Source organism: Hemiscyllium ocellatum, chromosome 10, assembly GCF_020745735.1.
Source record: "Hemiscyllium ocellatum isolate sHemOce1 chromosome 10, sHemOce1.pat.X.cur, whole genome shotgun sequence".
Lineage (NCBI taxonomy): Eukaryota > Metazoa > Chordata > Chondrichthyes > Orectolobiformes > Hemiscylliidae > Hemiscyllium > Hemiscyllium ocellatum.
In genome coordinates, this window is record NC_083410.1 from 86,544,828 (window position 1) to 86,562,211 (window position 17,384).

The 17,384-nt window shown below is 42.3% G+C and overlaps 1 protein-coding gene across 2 annotated transcripts in view; it reads right to left on the reverse strand.

Moving 5' to 3' along the window:
- The window catches only part of LOC132819836 (retinol dehydrogenase 13-like), a 48,868-nt gene extending 31,746 nt beyond the window's left edge, over positions 1 to 17,122 (reverse strand). For both annotated transcript variants that reach the window (XM_060831695.1, XM_060831694.1), the window contains exon 1: positions 17,013 to 17,122. In XM_060831695.1, coding sequence (XP_060687678.1) covers positions 17,013 to 17,080 — 68 coding nt within the window. In that variant the 5' untranslated portion in view covers positions 17,081 to 17,122. The remainder of the gene's footprint in view (positions 1 to 17,012) is intronic.
- Between the last annotated feature and the right edge of the window lie 262 nt (positions 17,123 to 17,384).

Here is a 17,384-nt window from a genome sequence, read left to right on the forward strand (position 1 = left end):
TAAGCATGAACTTGATAAAGCAACAGAAATTTATAAGGGAACTCTGCATCTAAAACAGACACATTGCATGACCCAGTGCTGACCGAAGTGCCTGAAACAGGTAGAATCTGTCTGTTCTTTGCTGATACTCCATCTGATGTGAGAGGAATTCTATTCCAGAGGGCTGAACCTGATGCTTGGAATGGAAAGACTGTCATTGTACAGAATTAAAAGGCTCAACATGATTTTTAAAAAAGCTATTGCCTTAAGCTAAAATGTACTTCAAGTTAGGTTACTCTATTTGCAGCAGTTTGCACTGATCCTTGAATTCCACTTTGACTGAACCAGAGGATGGTCGCAGATAGCCTCAACTTGAACTACCCAGTGCTTTCTCTCGTGCTCAATTAGTACATAGTGCTGGAAGAATTGCACTTGCCGACAATTTTTCTCCCTCAAATCAATTAGCTATTGCCCTATTTGTATTACATCACAAAGACAGACTTGAAGGGCTTCCAATGCCTTAATGAGTAGAGAGGCTCCGTACAGCATAACGACAAACAACACCAGACATTCCATGGTTCAAGTTTTAACTATGAGCCAAATTAGATAATCTCAATTAAGGCAATGGTTGGGGTGCCATAATTGATGTAATACTTCAAGGTATGGAAGGGAATAATTTAGAGTAGGGTTTCCAGAGGAGGTTGAAGGTTTTTTCAAGGACCCTTCCCAAACATTCTTTCTTGAGGTTTGCATGATCTTTTTTCAACTTTCAGATGCTCTTTTCTCAATAACTACTTTAATATTGATAGTCACTTGGCAACCTTATCTTCTGTATTTGTGTTGACCTTAATGTTTACTTCTTTCAAATGGACAAGACAGCACAAATTCCAAAGACTGTAGGTTCTTGAGAATTATACATAAATCTCTGATTTCTAATTTAAAAATAAAAATTAGAACTAGTTGGCACTTATTGTGAATGCCTATCACATCTGCATCCTGTTTAAAAATAAATTGCAAGTTACTAGCCTCTCCAGCATTCTTTGTTTGTTCGAGCAACTTTAAGTTTCTTTCCTCCTAATATTTGATTAAAAATGAATGCTGACAAATGCAGTGTACTAACTTTCAAAAGGTCTAACTGTGCCACAAGGGGAATACACAAATTAATTCTTTAGCACAAGATAACAATTCAATGAGGAATGATTTAACTCTCATGCTTAACATTTCAATGATTTTCTTTTACCCCAGTGAATGCATCGCCTTGCATGATTGCTATACTGCACTAAGAGTTTGCTTGAAGTGCTTAACGTTACGAGGATGTTCCTGTGCTAAGAACACAAATCACTTTAGGATAAAAGGTGAACTCACAAACTACATCCGCCTCCCCCAATATAGTGTCATACCTTTTGCCATACACATTTAAAGTTTTACACTATGACAGAAATGGTGATTGTCTCCAACTGCTTAAATCATACAATACCATGGCATAAAGAGGACATTTAGCCTTTAATGTCCATGCTCAGTTCGACCTACTCTTTCCCCATGGCACTGCAAATAGTCTGAATATTTATTGAATATCTATCCAAACCTTCACATCTTGCTAATCATGAATTAACATAAGTTTGACAATCAATTTAAGTAAAGTACAAAGTTACAAAATGAAAGAAGAAAAAAGAGAAAAGGAAAATGTTATCCAGAATCATTGCATCCAACGTACCAATTTCCAGAGGCATCCTTAACTTTAACTGATGTCAATTGAACAAATCCATTTGATTGCGTAAAACTGGCCAAAACACCTCTATTTCCAAGTCTTATGAAGAGTCCTTTCAGACTTGTCGATATATATTCCAATAGCCGTTTATGTTATGACACCACTCTGGTAAAAGGTGGGACTTCAACCCAGGCCTCTTGGCTCAAAGGTGTTGCCACTACCACTACAGCCCTTAAAAATTATATCATGCTTTCTCTATTTCAAGCGTTGGTGTAATCCTTCTCATGATGCAAAGGAAGTCAAACACAAATAGTACTCAAGCGTCTCTGAAGGAACTAAGTGCCATTGTCACAAAAGAATTTAAGAGCCAGACAGCAGAGTCTCCAGTATTGCTCCACTAGCTCAACATGTCTCTCCATCACTGGCATCCCAGTTTTGATGAAAGCGTTGGATGTTGCTGGAATCTGGCTATATGAAGGTTAAACCCTTCAATAAGATGCTCAGAATATGAGCTTAGACAGTGAATGTTAAGGTGTTATTTGATTAATTTGGGAGCAGGGAAATAGCCAGGCTCATTTTACCCTTATCTGGTCTCTACATGTTTGCCTTCCAGAGTTGGAAAATGCAGTAAGAAGCAGAAACTTTGGTTCAGAGTATACTGGGGAGGTCAATGAATTCCCCTAGAAAGGACCAAGAAATGGTTCCTGAATTGGGTCTGGGATGTTCCCATTCTCTCCTTTTCTTTCCTTCTTATATTATCAACATGATTGTCAAAACATGACAATGATCCACAGAAAAAAAATTAAGCAAAGTTACTTTACAAGGCTAGATTTCAAATCAGTGTATTGCTCCACGTTAAAATATTACCAAAGATGTTAAGTATTTGTGATGCCAATGAGCCGGCTTTGAGAATATTTCTTTAATTTATCATCGAAGACATTTAGAACTAATCACTACATTAAAAACAACATTCAAATACTAAAATATTAATTTTATAATGGGTGGTTTTCAACAGTTCAGTTGAAGAAACAAAAACTCACACAGTACCCACACTTCACAGAAATCTTAGTGACAAAAATAACTTGTGGCTTTTCTAACCAAAGAAACAAAAAATACCCTTGCACTGCTGAAAGAGGTAGCAAAGTCCAAAACATATGATTCTTGCCAGGAACAAAATGTAGCTGCACGAAACCACTGCATGCCTGCAATCAAACATTGCTGAATACTTCAAAAGAATACTGGTGGTTTCCTTTCTCACACTTCAAAAAAGGTTATGATACTGTAAATGCATTGAAAGGCTTTTATAAATATTGAACAAGAATTATCTGAAATGTGAAATCGGTCCAGTTGTGAGACTTACATGTTACCTTTCAAATTCATTTTTTAAATTTTAGATATTGATTATACAATATTAGCACATGTTTCTTCAGTAAAACTCAAAGGCTATCAGACAGGCATGTCGCATATTAAACTAAATTTAAAAAAAACTCCTCACTTTTGCTGTGAACTTTGATGGAAATGTCAAGATACAAAGTTCAGGTGTGGACACAATTGTAGCACAATATTCTGAAGATTGTGGCCTCAAAGCTGGTTAACTGTGCTATATTTAACAAGCCTGAAGGGCTTTTGCCCAAAACGTCCATTTTCCTGCTCCTCGGATGCTGCCTGACTTGCTGTGCTTTTCCAGCACCACTCTAATCTTGACTCTGATCTCCAGCATCTGCAGTCCTCACTTTCGCCTAATTGTGTTATATTTGTCAAACATTAAGTGAATTGAAACATGGACTTTAATAAAAGACATAGGGCTGAACTTTTCCACCAATCCACGCAGTGTCAATTCTGGCAAGCAAAGCAAGTTTTCTCATGCTGAGTTCCCTCATTACCTGTGCACCACACTTTATGGCAGCCCACTTTTCATATTCTCCCACTCACCATTGGAAGTAGGTGCAATTACTGGGAGACATTGGATACCTGGTTCCAGCACTGTATTTAAAATGCAATTATGCACCAAGTCAAGCATTGGCAATTTGGAGATGCCCAGCACAGTTTGTGGTATTCACGCGAGACATGCCAAACAATTAGAAGTTGGCCCTCCTGGAGGTTCTGGTGGACACAGTGGCACGAAAGAGGGGCTCCACTTCCTACAGGACCAGCAGAGGAGATGGCAACACCAGACCCTGCCAACCTGGTTGTCACCTAGTTCAAAGCAATGTTTGCAGTCCAGAAAGACATTCAGCGTTTACCATCTTGTCACGTTACATTCACTCCACTATTGTGCCCACCTCCCACAAAGGCTCAAGGTCACTCACTCCAATTGTCCCACACCACAAGGCCTTCATGACCTCTCTGCTGCCTTCACTCAGTCTTGAGATATTAAAGGGTTAATTTGCTCTGCGGACCTGCAGGAAATTGGGTGCACCGAGGCTATGGTGGGATGCCTCTGACTTACAGGTAGATTGTAAGGAACTTACATTCCCATCCCTTACCATTCAGAGCCATTTGCATGGTCATTTCCTAGTTATTCAGAATAAAAAGAACTCAACAACCTATTCAAAAATCACTAAGAACATTACAACTGGAATTTTGACTACTCTGCAGCTAAAAAAATGATTCACAACAAATTTGACCATTAAGGGATGATTTACATTATATTGTTTCTGGAAATGTGGTCACTGCCTTGTGTAACTGTGACATGCAACTGGGGGGGGCTGGGATTGTCTTCTGGGCATTACTGACTCTAAAGTAAAGACTTTGTGTCAAGGAAGGACAGTTTCCTTTGCTCAGTGAGATCCCTTGAAATGGCGAAGTGTTACGGGTTTTTCCAGAAAGCTTGTATTGTACTGTGCTTAAATAAATTTTGCTGTTCAAAGTTGTGTGTTGCAGTTGCATCAAGTGTCTAAGAATTCCAACGAAAAAGAAGATAATCTCACAACCTTGTCCCACTTGCATCTACTCTTGCTCAGCCCAGTCAACCCCAGCACCTTTAACCTTGAATGGTCTACATGCTGCCTACTCATTCACACAGAATACCTCACCACCATTTCCCCACATGGACCAACACTAACAGTTGTGTTAGCCACATTCTCTTTACTTAATCCCTCCTTTGTCTCATTCCATAACAAAATAAACCACAATAAGGAGTCAGCCAGCACCGCTGACAGGTGTCTGATATTTACTCATCATCCATGAGGATCCTGGTACTGTCTGCTGAGGACAACAACCAGTGGAGTAGCAGGTAGAAAGGATAGTGAAGGCGACGTTTGGTATGCTTTCCTTTATTGGCCAGAGTACTGAGTACAGGAGTTGGGAGGTCATGTTGCAGCTGTGCAGGTCATTGGTTAGGCCACTGTTGGAATTTTGTGGGCAATTCTGGTCTCCTTTCTATCGGAAAGATGTTGTGAAACTTGAAAGGGTTCGGAAAAGATTTACAAGGATGTTGCCAGGGTTGGAGGATTTGAGTTATAGAGAGAGGCTGAACAGGCTGGGGCTGTTTTCCCTGGAGCGTCAGAGGCTGAGGGGTGACCTTATAGAGATTTGCAAAATTATGAGGGGCATGGATAGGGTAAACAGGCAAAGTCTTTCCCCTGGGGTCGGGGAGTCCAGAACTAGAGGGCATAGGTTTAGGGCGAGAGGGGAAAGATATAAAAGAGATCTAAGGGGAATCTTTTTCATGCAGAGGGTGGTAGTGTATGGAATGAGCTGCCAGAGGAAGTGGTGGAGGCTGGTACAATTGCAACATTTAAGAGGCATTTGGATGGGTATATGAATAGGAAGGGTTTGGAGGGATATGGGCCGGATGCTGGCAGGTGGGACTAGATTGGGTTGGGATATCAGGTCGGCATGAACGGTCTGTTTCCACGCTGTACATCTCTATGACTCTACATCCTGGGAGGTGCAATCTATGAAATAAATACCTGACCTGATATGCAAAGAGTCTTTGCAGCAGCATTCAAAAATGGTGGGTGCATATCTACGTACCCGGAGGCATTGGTGGCTGATGTCCAAGATGGAGGGCCAGAGAAGTTAGCAACAAATTGGATACGCAAGGCAACCACTCAAATTTGCATGCCAGTAATTGTCATGATTCAATGTCTATCTGACACACAGGAGAATGGGAAGCTGCGTTTAAATGAAACAAGATTCAATAATGAGATGTTAATACATGCTACTACATGCACTATGCTGCTCACCACTCACTGTTGAGAAGCACACCTCGTCATTCTCAACACGAAGAATTCCAAACTGGCCATCTTCTAAGACTTTCCGAACATTCTCACTAAGACCATGTCAGTGATGATGAATATTCTACAATTTTTGTCATTGACACTTCAAAAGAATAAACTTACCCACAACTTGAAAGCTATTTCTGAATCCCTCTCTCACTCTCAGACAATACATTCTAAATCCGAACTATGCACTGCCTGAAGGTTAAAAGCAGCACAGCATGTGCACGATTCCCAGATCCCCACAATTTTTGGACCCATAAATAAAAAATTTGGGCTGCAATTCATCTGATTTTGTTGAGGTACAGTTGCCTGTTTAAAAGTTACTAGACAAATTAAATCAGCCTCAAGCACACTTCAAACAAGCAGTCAGCAGTAAAAAGTTGAAAGCACAGTTCCATACATTCCAGCCAACCTTGAAGTATTGAATGACTAGAACCTGCATTCAATATTACATGCTAATCAAGGTAGGCTGATTCTAATTATCCTTCTCTTACTGCTTACCTTTATTGAGGTGAGCAATTCAATACAGTACAAGAATCAAAAGGCTTTTAAAAATGGTTATGTGCAGTAACTTGAAAATATGATTTGATTAAAAAGTAATTCAAGAAAAAGTCAGATGATAGAAAACTTGACAAATAAAACAAAAGAGCATTTGATCCTTTGCATCTGTGCCAACTGACAAAGAACCATCTGGCATAATATACCTCTCTCCACAAAGTCTACATTCCTGCAAGTCACAGTTCACGTTGCAACATTTAAATATTTGGGAAAGCAAATCTTAGCAGGACTTATTCACTTAATGGTAGGGTCTTAGGGAGTGTTGCTGAACAAAGAGACCTTGGAGTGCAGGTTATTAGTTACTTGAAAGTGGAGTTGCAGGTAGATAGGATAGGATAGGATAGTGAAGGCGGCGTTTGGTATGTTTGCCTTTATTGGTCAGACTATTAAGTACAGAGGTTGGGAGGTCATGTCCTGTACAGCCACAACATTGGTTAGGCCACTTTTGGAATATTGCGTGCAGTTCTGGTCTCCTTCCTATTGGAAGGATGTTGTGAAACTTGAAAGGGTTCAGAAAAAAATTACAAGGATGTTGCCAGGGTAGGAGGAATTGAGCTATAGGAAGAGGATAAATAGGTTGGGGCTGTTTTCCCCAGAGCACCAGAGGCCGAGGAGTGACCTTATAGAGGTTATTAAAATCATGAAGGGCATGGATAGGATAAGGTAGGTCTTTCCCCTGGTGTGGGAGATTGCACAACTAGAGGGAATAGGTTTAGGGTGAGAGGGGAAAGATATAAAAAAAGAGACCTAAGGGGAAACTTTTTCATACAGAGGGTGGTACGTGTATGAAATGAGCTGCCAGAGGAAATGGTGGAGGCTTGTACAATTGCAACATTTAAAAAGGCATCTGGATGGGTATATGAAAAAGAAGAGTTTGGAGGGATGTGGGCCGGGTGCTGGCAGGTGGGACTAGGTTGGGTTGGAATATCTGGTTGAACCGAAGTGTCTGTTTCTGTGCTATGTATCTATGTATTTTGGATGTCAAGTGTCTTGACCTCCACAATACTGAGGCACAGTGTTCCAGGTCATTGCAGCTATTTAGTTGAAAAAGAACATTTCATAAAATGCCAAATTGGTCAAAGAGGCTATTTGGCCCATCGAATCTGTATTGACCCTCCGAAGAGCACCCACCCAGTCCACTCCCCCACTCTATCCCCACAATCCCATGTTAACCATGGATAATGCCGTTCTTTTACATATCCCTGAACACGGAAGGGCAATTTTGCTGAGTCAATCCACCTAATCTTCTTCCCTCTAATTATACTTTTTACTTCAAGCCTACATCTCTTCATTTGAGCTCTGCTATGATAAACAGGTCATGTCCAAGTACCTAATCAAAGTCCCTCTATTTTAAAGTCCTTAATTAGACCAATCCCCAGCTTTTTCTGCTCTTAAACAACAAGTGTTCCAAAACTGCCACATATTTTCTACTCCTAGCATCTTCCTTTTACACCTCCTCCATGCCTCTCCAATGCAATTATAACTTAGCTACAACATTGTAACCATAATAGCAAGTGGAACTATTGTTGCATATGGTTCCAGTAAAATATCAGGTGGGCAGAGGGGGTACGATTACCTTATTGGCAAAAAATGAAATTAAATCAATAGTAAGAAACCAAGTAGGGTCAGATGGGGTAGAACCTGAGTGAGTAGAATTGGGGAACCACAAAAGGTTAGAAAATAAAACAGCTGAAGTTATGTACAGACCTCCAAACAATAGTCAGAAGCTGGGGCACAAGACACACAAGGAGATAGAAATGATGTGTAGGAAAGGGAAGGCTGCAGTGAACATAGGGGATTTTGACGTGCAGGTGGATTGGGAAAATCAGGTTGGTAGTGGATCACAAAAATGGAATTTGTGGAATGCTTTTTCGAGCATCTTGTGGAAGGGTCCACCAGGGAACAGGCAATTCTGGATTTAGTATTATGCAATGAGACAGACTTGATAAGGGAGCTTAAGGTGAAGGAACCCCTCAGAGGCAGTGATCATAAAATGATTGAATTTACTCTGCAATTTGAGGGGAAGAAGATAGAATCAGAGGCACATTATTACAGTCAAATCAAGGCAAGTACAGAGCAATGAGGGAGGAGCTGGATAGAATTGACTGAGAGGGGAGCTTAGCAGAGTTTCATTCAGATAAATGCAAGGTGCTGCATGTTGGGAAAGCAAATCTTGGCAGGACTTATATACTTAAGGGTAAGGTTCTAGGGAGCGTTGCTGAACAAAGAGACCTTGGAGTGCAGGTTCATAGCTCCTTGAAAGTGGAGTCGCAGGTAGATAGGATAGTGAAGGTGGCGTTTGGTATGCTTTCCTTTATTAGCCAGAGTATTGAGTGCAGGAGTTGGGAGGTCATGTTGCAGCTGTACAGGACATTGGTTAAGCTATGTTGGAATATTGCGTGCAATTCTGGTCTCCTTCCTATCGGAAAGATGTTGTGAAACTTGAAAGGGTTCAGAAAAGATTTACAAGGATGTTGCCAGGTTGGAGGATTTGAGCTATAGGGAGAGGCTGAACAGGCTGGGGCTGTTTCTTCTGGAGCGTCGGAGGCAGAGGGGTGACGTTATAGAGGTTTACAAAATTATGAGGGACATGGATAGGGTAAATAGGCAAAGTCTTTCCCCTGGGGTCGGGGAGTCCGGAACTACAGGGGATACGTTTAGGATGAGAGGGGAACGATATAAAAGAGACCTAAGGGGCAACTTTTTCCACACAGAGGGTGGTACATGTATGGAATGAGCTGCCAGAGGAATGGAGGCTGGCACAATTGCAACATTTAACAGGCATTTGGATGGGTATATGAATAGGAAGGGTTTGGAGGGATATGGGCCGGGTGCTGGCAGGTAGGATATCTGGTCGGCATGGACGAGTTGGACCGAAGGGTCTGTTTCCATGCTGTACATCTCTCTGACTCTAAAAAACAGTGATAGGAGAGACAGCAATGGCAGGAGATTCTGGAGTAATTCAGGAGACACAGCAGAGATTCATCCAGAGGCCAAAAAAGCATGGTACAGGGAAGATGAGGCAACCATAGCTGACTAGCGAAGTCAAAGACAGTATAAAAGCAGCAAAGGGCAGTGGGAAACTAGAGGACTGGGAAGCTTACAAAGGGCAAAACAAGGCAACAAAGAAAAGAAATAACATGAGAGAAGATTAAATATGAGGGTAAGCTAACCAGTAATATAAAGGAAGACTGTCAGAGTTTCTTTAGATACATAAATGGCAAAAGAGGCAAAAAAGTGGACAATGGGCCACTGGAAAGTGACTTTGAAAAGAAAGTAGTGAGGAACAAGGAAATGGCTGAGGAACTGAATAATTACTTAGCATCAGTCTTCATGGTGGAAGATGAGTAATGTCCCAAAAATTCAAGTGAGGGGGAAGAGCTGAGTGTGCTGGCCATCACCAAGGAGAAGGTGCTAGAATAATGGATGGCCTGAATGTGGATAAATCACCTGGACCAGATGGATGACACCCCAGCTTTCTAAGGGAAATAGACGAAGAGATAGTGGAGGCGTTAGTGGTGATCTTTCAGAATCGCTAGAATAGATGGGTGAGAGAGGACTGGAAAATTGCAAATGTGACACCCATGTAGATTACCCTGGTAGTCTAGTGGTTAGGATTCAGCCCTCTCACCAGCGCAGTCCAGGTTCGATTCCCAGTCCGGGAATGGGAGGAGTGCTCTGCTCATTTATAAGGATGGCATGGTGGCTCAGTAGTTAGCACTGCTGCTTCACAGTACCAGGGACCCAGGTTCAATTCCAAACTCGGGTGACTGTGTGGAGTTTGCACATTCTCCCGGTGCCTGCGTGGATTTCCTCTGGAATGGCCATGCTAAATTGCCCAAAGTGTTCAGGGATGTGTAGGTTAGGTGCATTAGTCAAGGGTAAAGAGAGCGCAGGGGAATGGGTCTGGGTGGGTTACTCTTCAGAGGGTCAGTGTGGCTGAAGGGCTTGTTTCCACACTTAGGGATCCTATGCTGGCAAAAATGTGAAAGCTTTTCAGAATTAGCACCCATGCAGAATCCTCTACATTAGCTTCTTTTTCTTGAGATTCTTACACACTTGATGCAACCGCAATAGGCCAACTTCTGTGAACAGTCAAAATGTATTAAGTACAAGCCGTGGGGAACCCTTAACACTCTTTACAGTGCTTGCGAAGACATGTGAAGGGATCTCTCCGAATAAAGGAAACATCCTTCCTTTACAGAGTACAAGAGCTTCACATTACAGTCAGTAACGCCCACAAGACAACCCCCAGCCATTCCCCCACAGTCACATGCCACTTAAGTAAAAATGTAATGATCACATCATTTCTAGAAACAATATAATGTAAATGATCCCTTAATGGCCAGATCTATTGTGAATTGGTTTTTCAACTGTTGGGAGTAGTCTGAACTTGAATTGCAATGTTCCATTGATTTCTGAATTGGGGATAAGAATGAAATTCTTGTACCCTGAATAACTAGGAAATGGCCATGCAAATGGCTCTGAAGAGCAAGGGATGGGAATGTAAATTCCTTACATTCTACCTGTAAGACAGAGACATAACATCCTAAGACAGAGGAATACTGCCCTAACCTCGGGACATGCAATTTCCTGCAGGTCAAACCAAATTAATCCTTTATTTCACTCTACAGGATAAAATAAGCTGATGCGTGAGCAAATTTTGGGGAAATTCAATTTCATGGAGTTTCACTCCTTGAGCAGTGGTGAATTTTCTTGTGCCTTTTCAAAGGTGTGATATTCTGTATGCACCACATCTCCTCTCCTACACCATCTGCACTCAGTGGGGGAGGTGGTCATTGCTGGAAAAAGCTTGCAACATTCATGCTATGGATACCATACTTAAAGCCCATCTGCACACCAGTTCAACCATTGCAAGCCAGCAAACAGAGCCCCTCATGTGCAAGGGGCTGTCTTGTGACAGTGGTGGTGGCCCTACGCCAGACCAGGAGGCTCAGGTTCAAGTCCCATCTAGTTCAGACATGTGTTCTAACATCTCTTAACAAGTTGATTGGAAAAGCAAAATCAGCCTTTCATACTTCCAGTATGCAAAGACCTCCAAGGGACGTAGTTGGTTGAGACAAATTAACACTGGTTTGTGGATAGGGACCTGGAAGTCCTGGTGGATGGGATGTAAGGTTGTCTTCATCAGTCAGGATTTGAAGTTGCCATCTAGGTTAGTACTGTTTCCATGGTCTGAAAGAAAGCCCAGCAACACAGGATGAACATTAAAGATCTTATGCACCCCACAAGGCTAAGTGCCACCATTTAATTTCTATTACCTCTCCTCATATTTAAACTCCACTACTGCACCAATCATCCACAGGGCTCTAGCACTCTCACTGTTGCACATGGTATCTTTCCTCAATGGTTCTCCAAATCATTGTACTTATTTTTAACCAACCTGTTCAGAGATGTCATGACATGACACACCTCGGGAGCAGGTAGAATTTGAACACACCTCCTGAACCAAAGGTCAGGATACCAGCACTGCACCCTCTACTAAACTTGTAATCTATCCTGCACTCGCCAATCCCTGCCACTCAATGGACACCTCATCACCTTTCCTCCAGCAACACTAACACTAATCTGCCATTTGCATTTAGCTCAGTCCCTGCCCTTGGCTCATCCCAGAGGAAGCAGCCCACAAAAGGGCAGAGAGGGCCAAGATGAGTGGGTGGGGTGACAGATATTTGTTTGCTTACTGACTACAAAGAGACAATCCTTACATTAGACAAACAGGATGGAGACCGCTCAGGTGGAGATGCAGAGATCTCTATGCACTAGCTATCAAGTCAAATTAATTCTGATGTGCGGTGTAGTACTGCCATCCTATTACAAGAGGAAGACACCACAGATGAAGCACTGTCAATAACGTCCCCTGCAGCCTCCACCAGCTCAGATACTGACACCTTGGTAGATTCTTCAGCTAGATCGGAGTAGGGAACACATTCTGATAGGTACGTCTCCAGAGTTGGAGAGAGGAAGAAACGTCTCAGAGCGTGAGTACTCGAAATTGCCTAAAACGAGGCACCTGCACAGCATCAGGCAGGTGAGGACCTCATAGTTTTAGCCGTTGCAAATATACAAACAGACAGAAGCAGCAGACAAATAACCACTGTTTCTGTGGATAGGTTTGCGGTTACCATGGAGAAGGTAATTTATTGACTGTTAGAGATACATGCAAATCTGCATTCCAACACTGTCACCATTGGTGGTCAAGCAACAGGAAGACAAGGGAACTTAACCTCATCCTGAGACAGGGTGGTGCCAGCTTGCACCCAGTCAGAACAGGAACCAAACACAAAATCCCAAGATATCCTCTTTCAGAATATTCCAGAAGTGATCAGCCTCTCCATTCCCACTCTGCCCACAATTCTCAACTTTGAAGTTCAAGTCAAGGAAAGTGAACTTGCATCTGGCCAGGACCGACTAGCCACAAATACCCAAGGATCATCCCTAGCACCCATCACAGCATAAAACATTGTCATGTTTGGATTTGGAAGTATCAGATGTTGTGAAGCCTTTCAACAGTTTACAATGTTCACTTCTATTACACAACAGTGTAACAGAAATGAAGAGACGTCAGCACTTGGAAATAAACAGTGACTGCTTGCTTTTGCAGCATGAACACGCTTAGTAAATGATGACTTCATTCAATTCAGTTCCATTAGAATCGGTCATGAAATATACCCTATGGTTGATTGTGGTGGACCATGGTGATGTTCTCCGTGATCAATGTTCCAACATCTTCCTTTCTTGCGGCTTTCACAGCTTACTATCCACCCCCTATATTTGTGTCATTGCCAGCTCCACATCACCATATACAAGGATTATACAGCACAATCTGTGGGCATATCAATGAACCCCCTGACCTGTCTCAGCTTGGGAACGGCAACTCAAGCAGGTTGACTGTCTGGCCTTCAATGATCCCAACTGAAACTGCTGCACTGTATCTATGCACAGCCTCAGTCAGGGAGCGATGTAGTACATCATGAGCGATGTTTGATAAGGGTAGTCTTTGTCACTCAAAAACCACCCTTTAAGGCATGTGGCCTTTGAAATGAAGCAAAATCTGAGAATCATCAAATGTATGGGATCGTGCATGCTTGCATTTGGAATTCAGCATTCTATTTTTTTAGTGGGATTCTTTCCCTGTTTCAGTCCCACCCAGCTTCTTGTTAAATCAAGAAGATCAAACAAAGATGATATATTTCATTACTGTTAATTGTGACAGATCATTAATTATGGCTTCTCAGATATTTGATTAGCTGTTATTTCTCCCAAACAAGGAACAAAATTTTGCTTTACTGGAGATAATAAATTCCTATTATACTAATCTCAGAGATCACATTCAGACTTGTACTGAAGCCTCCTACAAGGGAGGATCAATACTACAGGCCAATTTACTAAGTCCAATTCATCTAACCTGCACACCTTTGGACTGTGGGAGGACCCAGGAAGAAACACTCACAGACACGGGGAGAATTTGCCAACTCCATACATCTAACCTGCATATTTTTGGACTGGGTGAGGAAATGTTTGTCATAAAATTAATTGGAAATATTATGATCATCTGAAAAACATGCAATTTGGAATTTAAAAATTAAGCCTAAGAGTTAATATTTAACAGTTATAACTAATCATTTGTGGACACCTGTTGACAATCTAGCCCTCAACTTTTCTCAGGTCCACAACCTCTACAATTAAAGAAGTCTTGGAAGTGGAAAAATGATTGAAGAGGAAATGTTTACAGCGTGAGGAGTGGGGCTATTTGGAGCTCCTTCATCTTGAACCAAGTGACCTCTTCTTGCTCTAAGAGTGTAAGTGATCCCCCTGTGCTCATTGCACTGCTGTGGGCATCAATTAATGACTCAGCCATCTATCACCCAGAGGAGATACAGTGGAAAACAGGAGTGAAGGCAGGTAAACGAGTTTAACAGAAGCAGGTGTTTTTTAATTAAAATGTATTTTGTGCAATGTAGATATCACTGGTTATGTCAACATTTATTGGTGATCCTTAATTGACCAACAGGCAATTAAGAGTTAAATAATCCAAAGGGGTTTTACAAATATATTAAGCACAAAAGGGTAACTAGGGAGAGAATAGGACCCTTCAAACATCAGCAAGGTGGCCTCTGTGTGGAGCCACAGAAAATGGGGGAGATACCAGATGAATATTTTGCATCAAAAAGGATTTGGAAGATGTAGACTGTTGGGAAATTGACATCTTGCAAAATGTCCATATTACAGAGGAGGAAGTGCTGGATGTCTTGAAATGTATAAAGGTGGGTAAATCTACAGGACATTATCAGGTGTACCCAAGAACTCTGTGGGAAGCTAGAAAAGTGATTGCTGGGCTTCTTGCTGAGATATTTGTAAAATCGATAGTCACAGGTGAGGGGCCGGAAGACTGGAGGCTGGCAAACGTGGTGCCACTGTTTAAGAAGGGTGGTAAAGACAAGCCAGGGAACTATAGACCAGTGAGCCTGACCTCGGTGGTGGGCAAGTTGTTGGAGAGAATCCTGAGGGACAGGATGTACATGTATTTGGAAAGGCAAGGACTGATTCGGGCTAGTCAACGTGGCTTTGTGCGTGGGAAATCATGTCTCACAAACTTGATTGAGTTTTTTGATCAAGTAATAAAGAAGATTGATGAGGGCAGAGCAGTAGATGCGATCTATATGGACTTAAAGTAAGGCATTCGACAAGGTTCCCTGTGGGAGACTGATTAGCAAAGTTAGATCTCATGGAATAAAGGGAGAACTAGCCATTTGGATACAGAACTGGCTCAAAGGTAGAAGACAGAGGGGGGTGGTGGTGGAGGGTTGTTTTTCAGACTGGAGGCCTGTGACCAGTAGAGTGCCACAAGGATTGGTGCTGGACCCTCTACTTTTTGTCATTTACATAAATGATTTGGATGCGAGCATAAGAGGTACAGTTAGTAAGTTTGCAGATGACACCAAAGTGGACAGCGAAGAGGGTTACCTCAGATTACAACAGGATCTGGACCAGGTGGGCCAATGGGCTGAGAAGTGGCAGATGGAGTTTAATTCAGATAAATGTGAGGTGCTGCATTTTTGGAAAGCAAATCTTAGCAGGACTTATACACTTAATGGTAAGGTCCTAGGGAGTGTTGCTGAACAAAGAGACCTTGGAGTGCAGGTTCATAGCTCCTTGAAAGTGGAGTCGCAGGTAGATAGGATAGTGAAGGCGGCGTTTGGTATGCTTTCCTTCATTGGTCAGAGTATAGAGTACAGGAGTTGGGAGGTCATGTTGCAGCTGTACAGCACATTGGTTAGGCCATTGTTGAAATATTGCATGCAATTCTGGTCTTCTACCTATCAGAAAGATGTTGTGAAACTTGAAAGGGTTCAGAAATGAATTACCAGGGTTGGAGGATCTGAGCTACAGGGAGAGGCTGAACAGGCTGGGGCTGTTTTCCCTGGAGCATTGGAGGCTGAGGGGTGACCTGATAGTGGTTTACAAAATTGAGGGGCATGGATAGGATAAACAGGCAAAGTCTTTTCCCTGAGGTCGGGGAGTCCAGAACTAGAGGGCATAGGTTTAGGGTGAGAGGGGAAAGATATAAAAGAGACCTAAAGGGCAACTTTTTCACACAGAGGGTGGTATGTGCATGGAATGAGCTGCCAGAGGAAGTGGTGGAGGCTAGTACAATTGCAACATTTAAGAGACATTTGGATGGGTATATGAATAGGAAGGGTTTGGAGGGATATGGGCCGGGTGCTGGCAGGTGGGACTAGATTTGGTTGGGATATCTGGTCGGCATGGACGGGTTGGACCGAAGGATCTGTTTCTATACTGTACATCTCTATGACTCTATAAAGATGGTTTTGTACAGCCTAAATGACAGCGCTTGTGTTATGCAGGCCTCGTGCCCCCATGAACCATGAGGCCTGGGTTCAAGTATCATCTGCTACATCGGTCCATTCGAACACCTCCAAACAGATTGACTGGAAAGCACTGTACAAAGTAAATAAAAAAAAACTTTAAAAAAAACAGGTGTTTAATAACACGAAAAGCAAAACCCCTAACTCGCTGTTCTGTGCAGACGTCTTCCCTCAATCCTCATATTAGTATTCAAAATTCTTATCTAATTTCCTAGTTTAACAACATTGCCCCTTTCCCAAATCTCTTGCCTTCATCAATGCTTCTCCTCGTACAAATTATGGCTTAAGGCCAATTTTAATTATCACACCCAATGCACAAGTTTTCAGAAACAGACGTAGGCTACATTTTCATTTCGTTTAAAAACTGCAACTTACAAATTAGAAAGTGCAACTAATGGAATCAAGTGGGACCACCCGTGGCTGGACCCAACTGGCAGCACCCAAACTCGAGAGTAAAAGCCAAATATTGTGGACATTGGAAAAACACAAAAAATTCAGGAGTTACCTACTCGGTCTGCAGCATTTTCTATCATCCCTCCAAACTAAGAGTGCCTTTAGGAGCTACTCCCAGCTTGTTAGCGCCGATCACGAAAGGAATATTACAGACCAACTCCAAGCAAATTTACTCACTTGACTAAAACTGCTCCACCAATTACAGTTCCAGCAATTGATAGCGGCAATATATATTTGCTCATCATGCTCGCTCTGTAACTGAAAAAACGACTGCTACCACAATCCCGATTTAAACATCAGTTACCACCAACTACTGAGTATTACGTCATTCGTCTAACGCCGCTGGAAGCAACCAACCAGAGCTCGGCTACCGCTGCGGGCAAAGGTCATACCCCAGCGTGCACCAGAAATGACCTTCGCCCTTTTCGACCCTCACTCCCCTCCACCCCACGTCATTAGAATAAAATCGTAAATCGAAACTTAAGGGGGTTGTTCACTCATCTGTTAGCTTTTGTGAGAGTGTCGTGTTGTGCACCGAATCGTAGGATA